The sequence below is a fragment of the Lagopus leucura genome, unplaced genomic scaffold, assembly GCF_019238085.1.
Source record: "Lagopus leucura isolate 7727_CA_CO unplaced genomic scaffold, USGS_WTPT01 Super-Scaffold_100015, whole genome shotgun sequence".
Lineage (NCBI taxonomy): Eukaryota > Metazoa > Chordata > Aves > Galliformes > Phasianidae > Lagopus > Lagopus leucura.
In genome coordinates, this window is record NW_024962269.1 from 4,413,229 (window position 1) to 4,435,054 (window position 21,826).

General features: G+C 41.0%; 1 protein-coding gene across 2 annotated transcripts in view; it reads left to right on the forward strand.

Moving 5' to 3' along the window:
* The window catches only part of ALDH1A2 (aldehyde dehydrogenase 1 family member A2), a 77,496-nt gene that overhangs the window by 13,263 nt on the left and 42,407 nt on the right, over positions 1–21,826 (forward strand). The window contains exon 2 of one of the 2 annotated variants that reach the window (XM_042875592.1): positions 7,458–7,554. In XM_042875592.1, the coding sequence (XP_042731526.1) occupies positions 7,519–7,554 (36 nt within the window). In that variant the 5' untranslated portion in view covers positions 7,458–7,518. Of the gene's footprint in view, positions 1–7,457; positions 7,555–9,527; positions 9,724–21,826 lie in introns of those variants that run through there. The other variant, XM_042875591.1, reaches the window with a different exon arrangement.

The window sequence follows — 21,826 nt, forward strand, 5'->3', positions numbered from 1 at the left end:
GCTAATGAGAAGTCTTACCTTGGTCGTATGTTGAATTTGTACAGTCACACACGATACTCTTTTTGGACTAAATGCTTTGCTGTCTGGTGACATGCCCTATTTACAAAAGAGTGACAAGGCAGAATAAATTAGGAACACTTAATGAAATCTGCTTTGGTCCAGTGGCTCTCTATAATGCAGAATAGGCAAATGAGGCACTGAGAATGACTATGTTCCCAATATATTTGGCTTAAAAGTGCATAGGTGCTATAATACGAAGCATTATCACATTATTGGCCATTATCTTAAGAGCTGAAGTTGCTGAATATTTCAAAGGCCTGGGCTTCCTGGAGAAAAATATTACGCTCTTAACCTCTTAAGCATCTTGGGTGATTTTATCAAACATGATACTGACTTGACCGGCTTCTGGTTGATTTACAAATATTTTCTGCCATTTGATGTCACGCTAAGAGTTTATCCCAGTTAAGTTACTTTAGCATCTGCTGCAGATGTTCATTTCCTTGGTTTGTATCAGTCATCTTCCTTTTTCTACTTTGTTGGCTACTGTGTTAATTCTGTCAGTACTATTGTCTGCTGTGAATAGAACAAAGACTCATGAGACTGGGCAAATGAGACATTTCTACAATTTCTCTGGTGCTCTTCTTTCCCTCAAGGCTGGACTTGATGCATGTTTATCCCTTAACCACCGACTTTACACCCACTATCCAATTTTAATCCTTAAGCATTTTTGCATGCCCTTTTACTATCTCTGAATCTGCATTCAAATACCATTTCACCATTAGCAGATTCAGAAAATGCTGACCTGTGGAGAGCCACATGGGTGACAAGCTGTGAGACGTCTGCATTTGTCCTGGTGCTGTATGAGCCAGGTAAGCACCTGTGTGGCAGCAGGCAGGCATGGGTGCAGAGGTTTAGCCTACAGTGCAGGTCTGCACTTGCACAGAGACAGCTGGAGTTGCCTCTGGAAAGCCACTGAAAACAGCTTATGTACTGCAGTTTGAACATCTTTGTGCTGTATCACTGCAAAGCAAAGATATAATTCAGAACCTTAATTATCACATATATTAAAGTATATGTTCATTATGGCTTTTAAAATTATGGATATGGTAGAGCTGAGGGAGGATCTTGAGGAGGCCATCCATTAATGGAGGAATGAGATAATCCACTTCCTCACTTCCAGGAAAATGGGAAATAAATACATTTATGAAAGCAATTTTTAGTTGCTTGCCTATAAAAGTTCATTCTTCTGGGCAGATGCAAGTCTCCCTCTCAACATAGTGTGAAGCTACTTCTTAGTTTAGTCTCACAACAGGTGTGAGTGTATTGACTCTGTTCTTTCATCTAATTATACCGAAATAACATGTCAGTGATAGACACAGAAACTCCTAAGTGGGGAGTGGGAGAACCAGGTTCCCGACATAACTATGCATCATTTTCATTTCCTTTTTTCAGATTTTCTTCAATACTTTGACAAATATTTTAAGGAGTGCTTTGAAAAGAATGTAGAGGTGATAACAACAACCTTTTCCAATCCCTTCACTGGACAAATCCTGCATGAGATTATGAAAAGCTATGGAGTGTAGAAGTGTAGAAGAAGCACTCAAGATAGTGAACTCCATACCTGAAAAGCTGAAAGAATTTTTTGCCTTAAGAACCAAAATGTAGGTTTAGGAAGCTGTCCTAAAATGAATTCTGAGTAGGACAGGCTTTAAGAGAAACTGATAAGTTAAACAGTAACTATTTGTGCTGGTGTTGTGCAGAATTTCTCCCAAGAGATTGAAATGTTTGACTACTCAAGCACTGCTGCCAGTGGATTGTTTTATGTCTGAATCCAGTCCTAGTACCAGAAAGATGGAACACAGAAAATGCACAACTAAACCATTAGTGTCTCAAAAGAGGATTCCAGGGGTGATCACAGGACCTACAAAAAGTCAGTCTGACTTCTAAGCTAGGAAAATTAGATGAACTGTAGGGAAAAATTAAGTCAATAGGCAGATAAAGCTAATAGTCCGTAGAAGCATCAAATGGTTTCTACTAAGGGAGGTTGCACCTCACAAGTCTGTTGGCATTTTTAAAAGATGTCAAAAAGCATGCTGATGTTATTGCTTGTGGTTGAGTGTGGGTCCTTAGGTCACAAAACTGAAACCCTTGGGACCCACACCCCCAAGTCAATCTCAGCTAAACTATTTCTTCTTTCACCTGGATTCAAGCAGAGTAGGAATTCTAACAGCATGTATAATCTAACCATTATTATGAGTAATCTTCACTCCTACAGAAATAGCAAAGCCAGAATAATACACATAGCTCCCACAGTTTAAGTCCCATGGGTCTATAGTGTACTGAATTTTAAATAGTACATTATTCAGAGTATCACATAAATTGTTATTACTGATGTAATAAAACCTAAGCCAACACAGCTGGAGAGACCAGGACTATAAATATAACACATATATTTTTTGAATTGTAATAATATGGGTCAAATTATTTTTAAGTCTAAATCCGCTGATTGTAGTTGAATTGGACAAAGTCTGAATGCACACATCTGCTATAATTCATGCTGCTGCACAAATGCCTTTGCCGAATTTATATTTATGTTTTCCTACAGAAACTGCTGCACGGTACTTAAAGGACATTCTCTGTTTTATTTATTGATCTTGATGCTGGGAAACCGAAAAAAAATTAGGAAGATTTGAACGTGCTACAATTCAGCATTCTGATGGTTTTTAGAACACCAAAAAGCGAACAAACAAACAAAAAAACCCAGCACATCTTAAGTTCTTGTGCTTTCTGATCATCTTCTGTCCTTGCTGTAGCCTTGATGAGAAGTGACCACCTGTAGTGTGCAGCTCAGCCTTGGAGGGAGGGGTAGTGCACATGAAGTGACCCTTCCAGAATTTCTTCATTCTTTATTCTCTGTTTCTGTGATCTCAGCATCCAGATAAAACATTTCAGTCCAGATCATGAATGTGATTTCAAAAAGGTACTGTGTGTGTTTCAAACTTTCTGCCAATAATGCCTCAAGCCTCGTTCAAAGCTTACTGAAATCCACTGTTGCTGACATTGGTCTCAGTGAGAAGTGAATTAGACTTCCTCTAAAGCAGAACCCAAAACTTTTCTTTGTTTTTGATGGGCTAGGAGCACCAGCAGGCCTCAGTGTATTACTGATGTTTTATATGTATATGTATTACATATACTGCTGTATAATCAATGATAATATCTTTTAAGTTTTACAGACTATGTATAAAAGGCCCCAAGATTTTCCAAGTTGGTTGAATCTTTGTAATAGTTGTGTAATGCAGCCCTGCACTGAGGGGTCTTGCTGGCCCAGTGGGGAACAGATAACATTCCACACTGAAGGGCTCTGGGACGGAACTGTCAGTGCTGGCAAAACGCAGAAGTGTTGGGGAAATGCTGTACAGATGGTTATGTGAACCAGCATTATCTGCTGCACTACACTATGCTCCCTTCTAAATGTGCTGGATATAGTTTTACTATAAGCTTCTCTGGTAGGTGACAGTATGGGCAGCTGTAACTTATGAATGCTTCTGGAAAAAGACTATTTAAGTACAAAAAGAATTTTGCTTTTAGAGAATGAATTAACTCAGTATAGGAAAATGCTTTGTTAAAACCAATTCCCTATTTGTTTTTTCTTCACATTCCCTTTTTTGGAACAGTTGATGTATGTGACAAGTAAGTGCAAAGGAAGATGATTGACAGCATGTTCTTTCTAAAGTAACTTTTTTCACATCCCATTTCTTTATTAAAAAAAACCTCAAAATCCAGATCAAAGTTTTAAATTCAGATTTGCTATTACGAACAAAAGATGTCTTGTAAATATAGCCATGCAACATGAAGAAAAGCTCGAAGTACATCCTATGGGCTTTGCAGTGATCTAAACACTGTATTTTCCTAACCAGAATGGTGTACGTAAAGCCTTTTATCTTTCTACAGGGCACACACTTCACATAGCAAAAGGCATTCTGTGTCTATTTATGGCTACCAGTCCTGCTGCAGAGTTGTGGAAACCTGATCCAAACCTACCTAATTAATGAAAAAAAATTTCATTAAGTCAAAGGTAATGACAGATTTGACTCAAAGGTCATGACATTGACACATAAAGGTAAAATTCCTTTTTACATATGATATGCTAACAATATAGATTATAAAATTGTTTCAGATTAGGAATAGGAGGAACATTGGATTCTGAGCCTAATTCCTTTGGAACTGCCAATCACCATTTTTTAATTAAAAAAAATTGTTCGGAGGTTCAGAGCATCCTCTTTATAGGGTGTGCTTAGCAGTACACCCAGGAAGCAATCTTTTACTACTTCTGTGCTGTATCCATATTCATTAAGGTAATGAAGCTATTAATTGAATATGTAAGTTCAGGTAATTAAATATAAGACTTATTTCTTTAGTTTAAAGGGTAATAATAAAAAATTTAAACTTGCAAACTAGATCACGCATTTAGTGATGATAAATGTGACCTGGAAAGTGCAATAGTCCAATATTAATTAGTTAATTGCATCCATTCATTAGGTGATGTACATTAGCAGAAGGTCAATCCATTTGAAGTTTGATACGTTTTACAAATAATAAATTCAAACAGGTAAATTGAAAAGAAATTCACAATAGAAGAGTATATTGTGTATTTAACTACAGGACAGGGTCTGTACAACCCGAGAGCATGTTGCTTGCATCTTCCCAGCTATCGGCACGTGTTCTTTACAGCACTGTCCCGAGGCACTGACCTTCTCCATTGTGCAAACTCAGGGAACAGATGGGTGCCATTTTGCAGAGACTGAACCCAACCACCCCTGGCTGTGAGTGCTGTGTGCAAGGAGGTGACCAACCAAGAACCTCTGAGCTGGTGGGCTCAGAACATCATCAGACTTGAGGAGCTGCACCTCAGGATTGCTCTGTCAAAGGCAAAACCAGCCACACTAGCAGAACATGCTAGATTTAACTGTGGACTTAGACCACACCATTAATTTTTGAAACTCACTTCTAAAATAACCCAAACATTGACTGTCTTTCCAAGCATGTTCTATTTTATTGCCATTACTGCTGTAACTGAATTATGTTTAAATCCAAGTTTAAATGTAGGATTGAGCTTACCATAGCAGAAATTTAGTTCTATGGGCATAAAGTGGACAGGAAAAAAGACTGATCAGTTTGACTTCTTTTTAGTGAAAATTGTGTTCAGTTTTCTTCACTGGTCATTCCTGGATTTTCAGTAATAAAAAATAATTGTTCTTAATATCAGCTTTTTTTTTAATTTTTTTTTTTTTTTTTTTTTTTTTTTTTTTTTTTGAATTAAAAGTAGTGTAGAAATAAGGAAAAGGTGATTTTCTATTTTTTCTTAATAATGTAAAATATATCCAGACTCAATCAATTATTAATAAGACTTATAATGTTAAGACAATGAATTCATTGGGATACTTGGGAAAATTTCTGGCATGGTACCATCATAAGATGATTGCAGTATTCTGAATATTGCTTTACAGATAATAATACTTATGTGTTTTACAGTTTTTAGCTTGTATGTATAAAATATCTTCATCTAGAGCAAGGACCGGCACCATTCTGTGTGCAGTTCAAGGGCCATAACTCTTGAAAGATTTCAAAGAGTGAACCTCTTTCAAATGATCAGGCTTAGAGACATTTAAGAGAATTGATTCAATTAACCTAGAGGAAAAAGGTGCTATAATGTGTGATTTATATTTGAAGATAAATTAAAATACAAGTATCTCCTGAAGAACTTTTGCTGCCATCATGGTCCATAATGAAAATAGCAGGTAATTAAATAGGACACCTGAGGCTGAAGCTTTTACTGTATATACCAGAACATGAAGTTCAGATTTTGTAAGTGCAAATCTGAGATAAAAAATAACATAGTGGATATTTCTTTGGGGTCCATATTTTTCCTTCAAAAGTGATTTCTAAAGTGGCTAAGAAATGGGAGGGACATTTACTGCTGCAGAAGGCAGTGGAATGGTCTTTCTCAATCAATATTGAATTTGCATGAGGAGCCAGCATTTAGCCACTGCTAAATGCTGGAGGGACAGCTGGGAGAACTACGTATAAAAAAGAACTTAGGGGTCAGATCAGAATTACTGTGGGGAGGGTTTTGAAGTTGATCTCGAAATGAATCATTGGAAGTGCCTGACAGAATAATGATGTGATTCAGTTCCTTTGTGTGTGTGACAGCATTTAAAGTCTGGAGCTCACCAAGGAGTATCAGAAATCTTCATGGTGTAAGGATTTGAAGCAGATAGGACCTCTGTGATGCTGGGGTTACTGAAGCCACTGTCCATTTCAGTGGTGTACCAGCATGTGCCTCGGTACAGCTACTCTACTCAAAGGTAGAGTACCCAAAGAGGTAACTGGGACAAAGATGTATTCACCCAAGCCTCTAGCTTTATAACGTCCTTTAGGCAGTGAGTCCTTGTAGTAGAGGGTAGAAAAATGACAGAAAAGTGCAAGCAGTCTAAGAATGCCTTAATTACCTCTGTACTGTCTACCACATGTAAACTCTATTGCACCCCAATTCCAAAATGTTGTGTTTCCATCAGATGGCTTTAGTATAAGCAATGTCTGATGGGGCTGAATGAAGAAGTTAAGATTTGTGAATGAAACAAAGGCTTTTCTTAAAACGTTACATTTGGATTGGTCAAAGTATAAAAATAAGCCACTTCAGGAATGAGTTTGATCTTAGCTATTTATTAGCATAAAGTGTAACAGTGAGAATGTAACAGAAGCAGAGAACAGCCTCACCTGGTTGTTTCTGTAACAATCATTTCTTCAAGAAGTATGAAGACTGTAATAACTTTGTCATTACATCCTGAAACAAAATATTTGTCTCCTGGTTTGAAGCTGATGTTGAAATAGGAGTTAAATTAGAACACAATGATGTGAGAGAAAATAAACCAGTCTGACTTAATTGCGACTTAGCTCATATTACCCAAAATCCACCACCAGCATCAACAACAAAAAAGCAACAAGCAGAAAGTACAAGCCTGCAATCAGAATAAGTGCTTTACCTGCCATACCTGCGTGTTTGGGATTTGGGGGACTTGGGCAGAACTTGGGCTGCTGTTTCTGTTCTTTCTCATGGCAATTGTGGGACTCACATTTTTCTTCTGCAAATTAGATTTTTACTTCTACATTCATTGTTATTACTGAGTTTTTGTCACTATTGGCAATAGTGGTAGTCAGCTATTGTCCCAGTGTCTAAGGCAATAGTGGTAGTCATCCCTCCTACAAAGAAATGGCATTAAATATTTGTTTTGCATGATTTGAAGCCATGTCTGTTTGCTGTCATAGAGTAGTCACTTTGGTGCTTAATTGCTAAGTTCACTGGTACGCCCAGCACTGCACCACAGGACTTGCTCTGTCGCATTGACAGGAACTCACGTGTGGTCTTGGCAGTAAAGCTTTTGTCATTGTCTTTGCAGGTGAAGGAGAAGAATCCTGGCTGGTCACCCGCTACTGGGAAGCTCTAGGCATGTGTGTGCCATGTTCTGCTGGCTGCAGCTCAGGAGCCACGGTGTGGTGAGTAAGGGGCTGTTCATCACCTGGGAGTGCCAGTGGGGTTGGGTGGCACCAGAGCCAGCCACAAGGTGTTTTGCAGACTGAACTGCTTTCAGACATAAGATAAATACAGTTTGTATGATGAGGAGTTGATGGAGGCTGAGGGAGCTGAGTTATAACTGAAGTCACAGGAGTGTTATGACAGTCAGGAGCTTAAGCAGCTCTTGACTGTGTGGGTTTGAATGGCACCTCCAATGCACTACAATCCCTTCTCACGAAAACTTCCTGAAAACCTCATTGACTCGATTTAAGAATGAAACCGCTGCACGGTTCCTTCATTCCTCAAACCTGCTTAAGTGCAGTCCCTTCCTGAAGGAGCATTTCCCTGCTCTGATTTATTTTAAAACAGCTTTTAGAATGTGTCATCCTTGTGATGAAGTGTTAGGTCTACATTGCCAGCATGCCATTAAAAACTGAATTTCTGACGTTTAAAAGTCTCACTTATCCCAAGTGTCACCATTTGACAGCCTTGAGTGTCACTTTACAGCACCATATTTTGGATCCATTTCCTCTGTCTGGGGGACGTGGGGGGTGGTAAAGAAATATGAAAAATAAGAGAAAGCAAAATCTGCAGTCTCCTCCATTACTGAACTGAGATTTACAGAGGTGTGCATGTGTAAGGCACGTCTTGGTGTGGTAAGGCCAAGCCAGAGCAAGGAGCGGGACCTGTGGCATCAGCAAACGAGTATCCTAACAAAATAGAAAGGCAAACTGATCCTGCAGTTTGTTCTTGAGTAGGTCAACAAATTGTCTTGTGGCATCTTTCTTGCTGCTTTGTTTTTGCCAGTTTGGCACAGCTGTACAATTTGGTGGCCCTCCTCTGTTTATGTCTTCAGTGTGACGATGGTTTCCAAACACGGCAACCGATGGGTTTCTAAGCATTGGGTGCGTTTGCATCAGTGAGGAGATCTTTGCCGGTTCTGCCTGAACTAACACTACGGACTTCACACGCTTCCTGCCGAGAACGCCGGCGGGCGCGGCCCCGCCGGGGCACAGCACGTGCTGCCGGCGTGAGCGCCGTGCCTCGCCGTGCCGCCTTCTAGTCACGCGCCGCATGGATGCACACGCACGGGGCCCGGGCCAGCAGGACGGGGAGCGCACCCGGGGCGGCGGCACGGCCCGGCACGGCGGCGGCGTGAGGCGCGGGCGGCGGGAGCCCCCTGCCGTAGCGAAGGGCGACGGGCGGCGTGCGGCCGGCAGGGGGCAGCAGGCGGCCGGGCACGGCGCGGCGGGCGGCCGGCAGGGGGCGGTGGGAAACGGGCGGGCGCCGCGTCCCTCGGAGCCGCCGCCGCGGGACGCTTCGGCGTCGGTGCGGACGCGCGAGCGGGGCGGCCTGGGACGGCCTGTCTCGCCGCGCGCACGGTGGCGGGAGGGGGAGCGGCCCAGCCGTCAGGTGCCGCGCGCCCAGGAGAGCGTCCCGCAGGGAGCGGGGCGGGGAAGGGAGCGCTGCACCGCGCGCTTCGTCTGGCCGGCGCTCCGGCCGCTGCGCCTTCCCGCGTCCCGTGAGGGGCGGCTCCGCGGCGGAGCGGGAGGCAACGCGGGGCTCAGCTTCGGGCCGCGGGGCCGCCGCGTCTCTGTAAGGGCTCTCCGAGTAGGCCCCGCTCCGCCCGGCGCTGTCCCCCCACGGGATGCCCGGGGGCCTCGCCGGGGCTCCGCGCCTCCCCGCGGAGGGACGGGCGGGAACAGCGCGGGCTCGGTGCCCTCCCGCCGGGCTCTCCGTGCCGCGCCCGCCTGCTCCGGGCCTCGCGGTGCGGTGGGACCCGGCGGAGGCTGCGCCGCGCTGTGAGCGGGGCTGTGCCGCTGTCGGCCTAGGTAGGACGGACCTGCCCCCCTGCCTCTGCCCCCATGTCCAATAAGAAGAGCCCCGGCGTGACACCTGCCTATATACAGAGGAGGAGAGCAACATCTTCAGCGCTGGGCTTTGGAGGCGGGGGGGGAGGGGGGGAACAGCCCAAAGCGCAGCACATCGGGTCGGAGCGGGGGGCTCGGCTGCTCCGAATCCCCCCCGAGACTATGACTTCCAGTAAAATTGAGATGCCGGGGGAGGTGAAGGCAGATCCTGCCGCTCTGATGGCATCTCTGCATCTGCTGCCTTCTCCCACTCTGAACCTTGAAATCAAACACACGAAGGTAAGTTGCGTTCCTTTCTTCTGGCAGAGAAAGTCTCGCTTGAAATCAGTTGTAATCTGCCCTAGCTGACTTGAGCACAGACATAAGGGGAAAAAAAAAAAAAAAAGAAAAAAAGCAAAGAAAACCCAACTATTAAGAGGTTGCCTTGAGTCTGTAATAAGGGAAACAGATTTTTAGCTCTCTAATCGTCTGAAAAACCACAGGGTAATAGAAAAACAAATGAGATCTGTTGGGACTGGCTCTGCCACTTCTCCCTAAGAGGAAATTTTGCACAGAGCTGTTGGAGTTTACTCTCAGGGCAGAATCAGTAGTTCCCTTATGCTGCAGTTGCTTTTGATGTAATTCGGAGGAAGTAACTGTACATACCTGTATTTCTCAATCAGAAAATAAAAATATTTTTGTTCTTGAATTACCCTGTGTGCCCAAGGGACCCTTCTGCAGTTCCCAAAGGACTGCTAACACTGCTAGGTTGTTACGGCACTGCACAGGTCTCTTTGCTAACTTTCACAGTATCTGAATACACCCTCGAACAATATTACAAAAAGACATATATTTTTCCTACTAATCTTAAGACTAATTTTCATAAAGAGAAACAGCATTCATCCTGATGGGTTGGTAGGTAGGAGAATCTGCTGTTACTATGGGACTGAGTTGTTTTTTGTGGATTAAAATGAGCTTTAAGAACAGTCATTTATCTGTAAATGCAATTGATTTTTTTAAAATTTGTCTTTATGCCTTGAATCTTCACACCTTCAGTATCTTCAGCTAAAGAATGCTTTCATTTCTGCTGGAGAAGTTTCAGATGTATTGTACAAACAGATTACAACGTGTCAGACTTTGTTTTAATTACTGAGTAACTTAATAGGAAAATAAAGCACATCAGTGCTGGGAGAAGGTGATAACATTTTTATCTACTGGAAATACAACTTTGGGAGCTTTAAAACTGATAGGAAAATCAGTTTGGCTGATGTGGTGTAATGTTTTTTCTTCCATATCATCACTTGAAAAGCTTTTCATCTTTTCTCCTTCTTAAGCGGGTGCCAAAACTAATTTGTTCTCTAATTTGTTACAGCTATTTCATGTTCTAGAAGAATGTTTAAGAGGAAACTCAACTATTTTAGATTTCATTCCATTTTAATGAGAATTGCAGCATGCAGATTTAAAGATGCACGTTTTCTTGCATATAATTTGTTTGAAAATCGTTTGGTTAAATAAGGAGTGTAGTTATTTGATGTTGTGTGCTGTTACACTTTGGAGTGGTGATACTTTGCAAAGTGCCTGGCATGATTTTTCCTTATTGCTGGTTTCAGAAGTGCTGCGTGGTTATGTTTGCTAACAGCATCACCATCAGTTTGCACAGGACGTGTGCTTGCACTTCTCCATTTTAAAACTTGTTAATTGGTACAAAAAATCCTTTAAAAATAGAGCAGTCACTAACAGTGCACTTTTTGAGGATTTAAGCTGGATAGCAGCCTGTAATTGAAGTTTATTGTGCCGTCTCAGAAATTTGTAAGGTGTTACACGTTTTATCCTACTGTTACAAGTAAGTTATTTGTTTTCAGTATTAAACCAAAACCAGCAGCAACCCATTTCTTCTGGACTGGGTTTTGAGATATCAGGTAACTCCTGACTGCTTGTGAGAGAAATGGGGTTTAGGACAAGCACTGAATGTTTCACTTAGTTTATCCTCTGTCTCTGCTTTTCTCTTTCCTCCCTCCTTTTTCTCTGCAGGAAATATAAGTGATTTATAGATAATTGGAGTCTTCAGTTTGGAGTTGTGTCTTGGGCAGGGCTTTTATCCAGGATCCCCTTTCCCACCTATTACAAAGAAAAACAATCAAAAATGAAATAATGGATTGTAACTTGATTCTTTCGGTGGGGGAGTGGTCGCTCTGCGTCTTAAATGCCCAACAACTTCCATAAACAATAAATAACTGTAGAATAAAGAACTTTACCAAGAAGAAGGCAAAACAAAACCCGCAAGCCTTTTAAAACCAGGCGTCAGTAAGCATTCCTAGCAGCTTCTGCTTTTTAGCTGAGAATTTTAAACACACATCCAGGACCCAGAATTCTTGAACTCTTCATTACTTCCATCTCTGAATGCAAAATCTTTAATTCTTTCAGGAAAGGGCACCTATGAACTGTTAATCTAAGTGACTTTAAAGTATGTTTTGTCAATTCCGTTCCTCTTCTAGAATTCTGAAATTGGAAAATAATTAAGACAATTTTGTTAGGACAGAGCATGTTGAAGTCCCAGGAATCCTTAAATTTATCCTAAATCTTAAATCATAAAATCAGAAATCCTTTAATTTATGCTAAATTATGCTAATTTAATGCTAAGATTTCTAATGTGTAGTGGAAAAAATATATGTTTGTCTTTCCTTGATCTCTAAAATATTACGATATTCTTAGAAATTTTTGTTTGAAGAACACAGATAAAATAAATACTATCCATGTAGTTGCAGTTTCCATATGCTTGATTGTTCAGTGGAATTAATGGAACCTGTGTAATATTCCTCTGGGCTTTCTGAAATGAGCAGAAAACTGTGTTAAGTCCTCCTGATCTGTCGCACCTGATGTACAACAAGCGCTAAGGCGGCATGATTTCCATTGGTCACTGAAGAGGTACTCAGTTAATGCTGGAAATTACCTGATGCTTGTGTGATATGAGCAGCACTCTGTTGTGACTTCTGTTAGGAGTATGCTTCTTTGCAAAAAAGAGCCACCAGAAGTGCTTCTCCTCTTCAGTGCTTTGGTACGGCCTCTGGAAAAATGAAGTGTTTTAGATGTGCATAATAAGAACTGGTGAATAGGATGGGAGAAGCCACATTCTGAACAGATGTGGACATCAGTGGTAAACTCACAATGGTTTTTCTGTGTGGTTAGCAAATACTAAGGCTGCTACATGCGAGGTTCTCTCTCTCCTCATTGTGATGCCTCTGTAATTCTTTACATCTTAGCGTTAATATTTGCAGAGAAATTGCTTTTATTGCACAGCCCTGTGGTACACCCAGCCTCCCTCTGGAGGCTGTCAGGAGCTTGGTGGCAATGTTGTGCTTCATACATAAGGGAATATGGGGGCAGGAAGGTTTGCAGGGGGATCTAGCCCTCTCCTTGGCAGTATGTTATACTCCTGCTAGTGTCAAATTGGGGTCAAAATCTCTCCCACAGTTGGGTGCTCCAGAAGTACCAGGTATGTGAGATGAGCCTTTGCCTGTTTTTAACTAAGACATGCTATTAGCACATTGTGTATAAGAAGCACATTTCAGACTTGATAACTTCAAGAACTTTACAGCATTGGAGGGAGACCAAGATACTGATGCCTTCCTTTTTCATGTTCTTATGAAACTCCATCCTCTCTCTCCTTGGACTGGAATGATTTCCAAGTATCTGATGGTTGACATGGAAGCAGTCCAATGGATTGAGTCCTTTGTGGACTTTCTTCCCTTAAACTCTTTATTTGATGGACAAAAGGTGTTTTCTACTGCATGTGGTTATGCTTCCTGTTATCCTGGAGGTAAAATCAAATCTGCTTCACAAAGTATTTTCATGGTGGTTTTAGGACGTCGTACTGACTTGATAAGACGGCAGCTGGTAGAAGAAAGTGAGCGCCCTGCCTTTCTGTTGTGTTCTCAGCCCTGGGGGCTGTTCTCACTGCTGCACCTGACCTGGTGAACAGGCATTCTCAGATCGCGTCATGTTGAGGACACTAATCCAGCTGGACGTTTTGTTTCTTGTTTGCCTGTTGCTTTATGTCTGTGATGGAGATGAAGAATTTTAGCACAAGGGAAAGTGGAAAAATTGTGGTCTTTGGGAACTTTTTGTAAGAGGTGGTTTAAGGGGTTGAAGTATACAGCACTGTGGCAGTGAAGATGTACAGAACTGTTTCTCTAGTAATAGTAGGTTGTGAATTGATTGGTGAACATCTTTTTTGACCTGTGTAAAAGGATGTGCTTCCACTCTTGCATCATTGATAAAAACAGGTCAATTTCTAAACACAGGTCAGGTAAACTAGCCTGGCTGTCTATCTATCCAGTGCCGAAATTAACTGTAGACAGCAGGTTGTATTAAGTGTGGGCCAACTGTTTCTGAGTAGACAAGAACTAACAGATACATTTCAAATTCTCATACAGTAAGTGTTGTGGTTTGACATGTTTCATTGCTGAGTTTCTTTATTCTGATTCCCACTGTGCTTTCTTGGCATTGTCCCCAAATGAGAGTTTCAGAGCTATATTACAAACATTTTTTCACCAAAATTTCCTGTGTTTCTTAGGTAAAATTCCAAATTAACATTAAAATAGGAGGTAAGACAGCTCTTTTATTTAGAAAAATATGCAGTCTTTGAGATTTATTGAACTAGAGGCAAGCTTTGGCAAAAAAAAAAAAAAAAAAAAAAAAAAAAACCACAAAACACTCAGGTAAGTGGTAAATACATGCTTTTCCCTCTTGTCCATGAATAAGCTCACTATTTTAATGCCTTATTTTTCAAGTCAGTTTCAGTTACTGATGCTTGAAGGAATTGGCTAATGTTTTTGGTGAGCTCAGTGACTAGTGGTTACAAGAGATGCAGCACAGAAAATCATAGAGATGGTTGCATGAGCAATAGTCAAATGGAACATCATTGCTTTCACTTTGTGGAGCATTTCAGCACCTGTGCTGGTACCATACATGTCCCTTGGTATATGTGATATTTTAGGGTATGTGCCACATTTTGAATTACTCTTGTTACTCAAGCCATCGGTCTGCAGTGCAGTTGCACACTACGTATGCACTTCTCCAGTTAACAGGCTGAACACAGGACTCCCTCCCCAAACCTCTAAGTTGTATGTACAAACCAGATTTACCCAGGTTGTTCATAAGGGATCAAAACACAATTGAAGTTTTACATATGTCCAATCTCCTATCTTTGCTCATTCCAATACCTCTACTATAACTGTGTTAATGGAATAGCATTTATATATATATATATGTATATATGTATATAAAACTATCATGCTGAGATAAGCAATGACTACATACCTTCTCAGTGATGCAGTAGTTAACTGTTGTAACAGTGGCCTCTCTGTGCCGAATTTTTAGACAGCAATGGAATTTTCAAAGCAAATGTGAACCAGTTGCATGCATCAAGATATACAAGACAATATTGCTGGCGAGGGGAAATTTCCCTCTTTGTCCAGCAGATAATGTCAGATTACGTACTGAAAGAAAAGTGTATTGCTAATCTCTGCCAAAAATTTTATGATTTCAAATGTCCAATACAAATCTTGTATATATTTATTTGCACACAAAAGCCAGGAGGTCAGTGACAATCAGAGCACTTGCCTAAGTTGAAAAAGAGCCAAATGCATATCTCTGCTCTGAAGCAAATAGAGCAGAAACTTGAATTCAGATCCCTACTTTCTCATAATAGATAGATCTCAGTTGTCGATGGTGTCTAGCTCTAGCCATCCTTGGAAAGAGTCTCTCGTTATCTCCTGTTGGATAATCCACTTGTATGTATTAGTACTGAGGTAGATTGACAGTGCAGGATGGTTGTTCAGGAAAAGCAGTATTTAGGTTGCTGCTCCAAGAATGCTCATGATGTCAGATTCAGCAAGGATTTGATCAGAAATCTATGGCTATGTATAGGTGATTGGACTATGGAGTTGGGATAGTGTGTCTTGAGTACATACTTCCATTCTGACAAAAAAAGCTTGTTAATTCTCCATTCCATTCTGTCCTTCATACATTTTTTTCCCGCAGAACTTCATGAAACCATTTCCATATTCAGTTTCTGACTTGGCTTATCCACATTTTCTGATTTAAAAAATCGCAGCAGTCAGAAATTCTTGATCATCTCTGCTCAGCTCTCCTATCTCCTTGTTAGTGCAAAGTTGTTCCCTGCTGACCTCAATGGGCTCTGCCAGTTTGAAGATATTCATTACCATAAACTGCTTTGTTCTTCCAAGTGTCATACCTGTTTCTCTTCCCTTCTTTGCAATGCACATTAACAGTTGCCTTCGATAAACTGTCCATGGGCATTACAACTCATTGGGGCATATCACAATCTAAAAGTAATTTGAATCATCCTTTCCTGCAGGCTTTGCCCCACACTTGTTACCTCTGGCAAATTTCATCTATCCCTGACTTGTACAAACAGCTTTTAATTTCAGTTCCAATTGTGCTTTCCTTGATACTTGGCTTAGTCTGAGTATTCTTATCCACGAGGTATGTTACCTTACTATTAATGATCTGCTAAAGCAGGTGAACCATGATATTGATTACTAGTCACTGTAATGAAGGGGCACCTTGCTATTAACCTCTTTCCAGGGAGAATTATCCATTTATTTCCAGTCTTTATCTTATCTCTTAACCGCTTTTTAATCCATGGCAGAACTTTATCTTTCACCATATGGTTACTAACTTTCCTTAATAGCCTCTTGCTAAGGACTTTATCATCAAAAGCCTTTTTAAAGTCTAAGTAAATTATATCCACTGATTCATCTCCGCTCCTCATTTGACTAACTATCTTCCAAGAAATCTTGCGAGTTTATGGAGGTAAATGACAAAAGAGTTCCTTGCTCCATATCATAAATTCTGAGTCAGATCCTACATAAAACCCCTTTTCTTTTACAGTTCTGAAGCTATTTTTTCCTAAGACTGTCTGAATGGTATCATGTTGCTGTTTATTTTTTGCAAATTGTTTCATTCTCTGAATTTTTAAAACATGCTTTTGATGTTGTTGTTGTTTTTTTTTTAGAGTAGAAACAAGTCACCAAAACATCAGCTTTAGTTCAGCTGAAAGAGATACGTTTAAAAATGCATTTATACAGAGACAACATTTTAAGAAAGCAATGTAAATATAAATAGAAATGTGTAAAGGTTTTTAAAATTTGTTCAGAAAGTTGCCAATTCATGAAGGGTTGTTTTAGCTTCTGGTGAGACGTCCTAACACGTGTGCTGGCATCCCTACTTGGACACAAACAGGAGCATAAACAGCTATGTGAAAGGAGAAAGATGAAGTTTAACAAATGACTGCCATGTAAGGACCCAATCATTCATGACTTTTATGATTATTCAGGTGAAAAGATGAATTCCTGTTTGGTCTGGTTATACCTGCTATTTTTTTTTCCCCAAACACAGGTTCAGTGTTTCAGAATTGGTCTAAAGTCATATTTCTACTGATGGATATTTTTGTTACTTGTAATAGCAATCTGCCTTTGTGATGTGAATGTGACACATCAATTTCAAGTTATACAGTGTACTTAAGCTTTAAATATAGGAGTATTTCATTATTAAAAGTATGATATTTGAAGCCACATCAAAGAGTTGCTGCGATAGCATTGGGAAATAGACTCCAAATGACAAAAGAAAAAGGGGCTTCATTCTTGTTTACTTGAAGTCAGTCCATTTCTCAGATAGCCCAGTGAATTAGATTTCTACCTTATGACTTGAAATGTAATACATTCCAGCTTTGTTGGAAGGAAGTGGGAAAATATTTCAGAACAGAGAACCAAATTCTGTGATCCACATGAAAATGTTTAAGGTCAGTTCAATCTCAGTTGACCTCATCTGGAGGTTAAAACACAGGGACAGAAATGACCACTCCAGTATATAGACCTTAATCTGGGAGGGATTCATGGTTAATCGAGACCTTGAATTGTATTCAGAACCTAAAGTGAAGCCAGTGGGAGAGCTGTGCGGAGGCTAACAGCAGGTGGTGTGCTTACAGAAAGGATATGCTTTGCTAATATCCATGTGGATGTTCAATATGCCTCAATTTAAGTTATACACGTCCATTTGCAAAGCTGCAGAGGCATAGGAGGAGGTGCATGGGAGAACAGACTGCAGCGTCCAGTGGAAATAGGGTGCTAGGGAGGTACTGTCCCTGTGCTTTGGTCACCTAACAGTGATTACACAGAATCCCTCCATTTTGGCTCCAGTTATCAGAAAGTGCCTTTCTCTATGGAAATTTAAACACATTTGCACAAAGGCTGCACTAAAGTAAAGTAAAACTAATTTATTTCCAAAACAGAAGCGTTTCAGGTAAATGCAGGTGTTATTGCATTGTCGTATATCCTCTTGCGAGTAGGTCAGTAGGTCTTAAATTTGTCCTGAGGTGAGTAGAGCAGGTCAGAGCTTCAGGTCTACGTTTTGTCTGAAATATAATCTCTCCACTTAGAATGGCCTTGCAGGTCTGGGCTGTGGCATTGCTCTGTCAAGTTTCAGTGGGAAAAGCACCACATAATACATCACCATCTTCATCACTGTCACCCTGGTAGTGGCTTTTATGTAACTCCTGATGCATCAGCTTTCTAACTTGGAAGAGTTGAGAGACATTTGCATTTGGGGTTTCTTTCAGGAACTGAATTTCAGCTATTTGCAGTATACGTGGGACTGAAGCACTGTGAAGCGTGGCCTTTAAATGATCTTAGGTGTACTGCTGGTGTTAGAGTTTTGGTAAAGATGCATCTCCAAGAACAAGCATTATATCTGTCATCTGTATACAAGCTCTAGTTCTGCTCATCTTCCCTTGCCCCACAACATGCATCGTGTTCTGGCTGGACATATCATCCACTTTGATACTGCCACATTAAGACATCCCAAGTCAGCAGCCATTTCTAGGAAATACTTCTGGTATTTTTTGTACGTTTTATAGCCAGGCTGTTTGGGGAATCTGGTGGCTCTGCACAGCCTGTATTCTTTTTCTTTTTTATTGAACTTCTCTTGGCTTTTTCATTTGTGTTAATTTCTTGATATTTTCTTCTTCAGAATATTTAGTAAGTTTTTAATTTTCATTTTGTGTTGCAGCCTTTTAGAGTTAGCACTTTCTTCCTGTTCTTTGACCTGCATTTCCTCTGGTATTTTTCTGCTTAGCCACCTCATTTTCCTGCTTCTGCTTCCCATTTTTAGTCTTGGGAATGCAAATCTTTGACTCCTTTACATTCTGAAGCCTCCATGCTGATTCTATGGATTTTAATTTCTTAGCTTCAAGCAGGGAGTTTCTGAGTTACTTCCCTTTTTGAAAAACAGCTCCTTTTCTTTAAATTCAGTATCCCAGAGTGGAGCTTCTTCATGTGCTTTTCTCCTGCAGTAAAGCCAAGATTATTTATGTGGTAACCATTTCTCAGGGCTTCAGACACAATTTCTAGCCCTGGACAGGAATGTCAGATGTTGTTTATTAGGATATAGAGAACTGTATGTTCCTTAGGCGCTGTTTCAATGCAGCTCTCACTGATCTATTATGTAGTTACTATTGCACTCATCTTCTACAGCCTTCCAGTTTTTTTCACACTTCATGGTCTTCGGTTGCTTGGATCTAGAAGTCAGTATTTGCTCCTGCTATTGTACTTCAAGGCCTACCCCCCTGCCTCTACATCCATGGAGGTGCATTATGCTCTGGTTCCCAAATGTTTCTCTCCCATACACTGACAATGGAAATCCTTGTGCACAGAGCTACCTGCCCCTCCCCACAGCCTGACTCATATTCTTATACAGTCTATAGCTAGAAATCATGATATGCCTCTAATAATTTTCATCCCCTTATGTTCAAAAAATGCTATTTTTTTCCTCTCTGTGATATAGGCCAGATCACCCGTTTTCACACTTGGGTTTCTTATGCTCGTTTATTGACACTTGTGTTTTATTTCCTAATTATAAGATGACCTAGAAGAAAATTGTGATCTAGTTTTCAGCCCAATCATTGAAACACTTCCCATGACATTGCACCTCATTCTCATTTACCATTCTGCCACTGTTAAAAGTCCTTAAAATAGAAATTAGATTTAAACTGGCTTTAATACGTCTTTACGCTGTCAAAGTGATATGAGGAGGCATTTATGTAACTGACAGTTGGGTGCATAGAATTATTTTTTCAAGAACTGTTTCATTTAGTTACTCAGAAGTTTTCTGAAGTTTATTTGAAATGTTCTTTGCATCCAGGCATAATAAAAGCATTGTCCTCTGGCTGTGCTCAAACCTTACCAGCACACCACAACATGCACATTTTACGTTTCCACATGCGTTTTTTCAGTTGTAACAGAAATGGTTTGAGTTTATTTTGGGGCAGTTAAGAAACTATCAAGAAATTACCACCTGCCTTTCCAAATCAAGAGGTTTATTTTATTTTCTCCAATTTCTTCACTTCAGACATATGGCTGCAGCAGTAACCAGTTGTACCAGAATGGCCTGCACAGACCCTTAGAGACACGCACCGTTTTTTTTTTCCAGGACATCTGGCTAAGCTTTCACCCACTTTCCATCAGTGCTGATGTTTTGTTGGTCTTCCTCTTTTTATCTTTACCACAGCTACTTAATGGCTTTTTCTGTCTTTTGTGATGTCTGTGGGTTGCTGTTGTCCTAAGAGGTGAGAATCAAGCTCTGCTTTTTCACTTTTCCTCTGAAACTGTGACACGAAACTAACACTAGGTGTGTTGATGATAATCTAGCCTTGGTGGTCCAGCCCTTGGAGAGCAATTTTAAAATCTCTTTGTTAGTGAAGACATTTTTAGCTAGCATCGTGCAACTGCAAATGTTAATATTCATCTCTTCCCATCAACGCTTTTAGAAGGCATTAATTGATTCAGTCTCACTGTAAAACTGGTGAGAAGGCTTCTTCACAGATGGGGGAGTTTAAATTTGTAGGAGTGTAAGCATGACTATCTGAGACAGTGGGTCAGTGTCAGGATCCCTTGTTAAACCAGCCAGACTTCTAGAAGAGTTTTTTAAACTAGAAGAGGGGAGATTTAGGTTAGATGTTAGTTATTTACTCGAGGGTGGTGAGGCCCTGGCACAGGCTGCCCAGAGTGGATGCCCAAGGCCAGGTTGGATGGGACCCTGGGCAGCTGAGCTGTTGGGTGACAGCCAACCCACAGCTGGGGGTTGAGAATGGATGATCTTCCCTTCCAGCCCAAGCTGTTCTATGATTCTGCGAGTCTGATGTGTTTTGTGGTGTATTTGAGAGAATTTGTCAGCTTAGTATGAAGCACAAATGTTGCTGCATTATAGCAGAATCGGGATTTTACAGTGATTGAGATTTCTACAGCCAGAGGAGAAATACCACAACTTCTGAGCGTCTTTCTAGTCTAAATGACTATGATATTCAAAGTGAACACAAATTATTTTACTTTGAAGAGAGATAATCCAAATTTTGTGTAAGTAATTCTACTTTGAAAATATCCAGATCAGAAACTACTGAGTCAGCTTTGTTGCCAAGAAAACACTTTTCTTCTCTCTCTCACCTGTCTCTTCTTCTAGGCTCTGCTTTTGATCTGAGAATCACAGAACCGTAGGGGCTGGAGGGACCTCTGGGGATCACCAAGTCCAACCCCCTGCTAAAGCAGATTCCCTGCAGCAGGTTGCAGCTACTGTTTCTACTTCTACTACTGTAGAATTCTGTCAGCTCAAAGGAAAGAGCTTTCAGTTTGATGTTTTGAAAACTTCCCTGGCCTCAGACAAATGGGTGTAACAGGTTGGACACTCCCAAGAGTTAGAGATGAAACAATATCCAGTGGAGCCTACTTTTCCATCAGTCCTTTTCTATCCAAACAGAGCACTTAACCTGTACAGTTACCTGAACGTTGAGGCCCTGTATATTTAGCACAGAATTGCAGGGGTTGGAAGGGACCTGAAGAGATAGATAAAGTCCAACCCCCTGCTAAAGCAGGTACTCTACAATAGGTCGCACAGGTAAGCATCCAGTAGGATCTTGAATATCTCCAGAGAAAGAGACTCCACCACCTCTCTGGGCAGCCTGTTCCAGTGATCTGCAACCCTTACCATAAAGGTTTTCCATGTGTTTGTATGGAACTTTCTACATTCAAGTTTTAGGCCATTACTCCTTACCCTGTCACTATGCACCATCAAGAAGAGCCTGACCTCATCCATTTGCTTCCCACCTCTCTTCAAAACATTAATCACATCCCCTTCAACTTCTTTCTTCAGATCAAACAGACCCAGCCTTTCCTCATATAGGAGATGCTCCAGACCCTTTATCATCTTTGTATCCCTCTGCTGGACTCCTTCTAGGAGATCTCTGTCTTTTTTGAACTGGAGAGCTCAGAAGTATTCCAAATGTGGCCTCACTGGGGCAGAGTAGAGGGGAAGATCACCCCCGTTCAATACA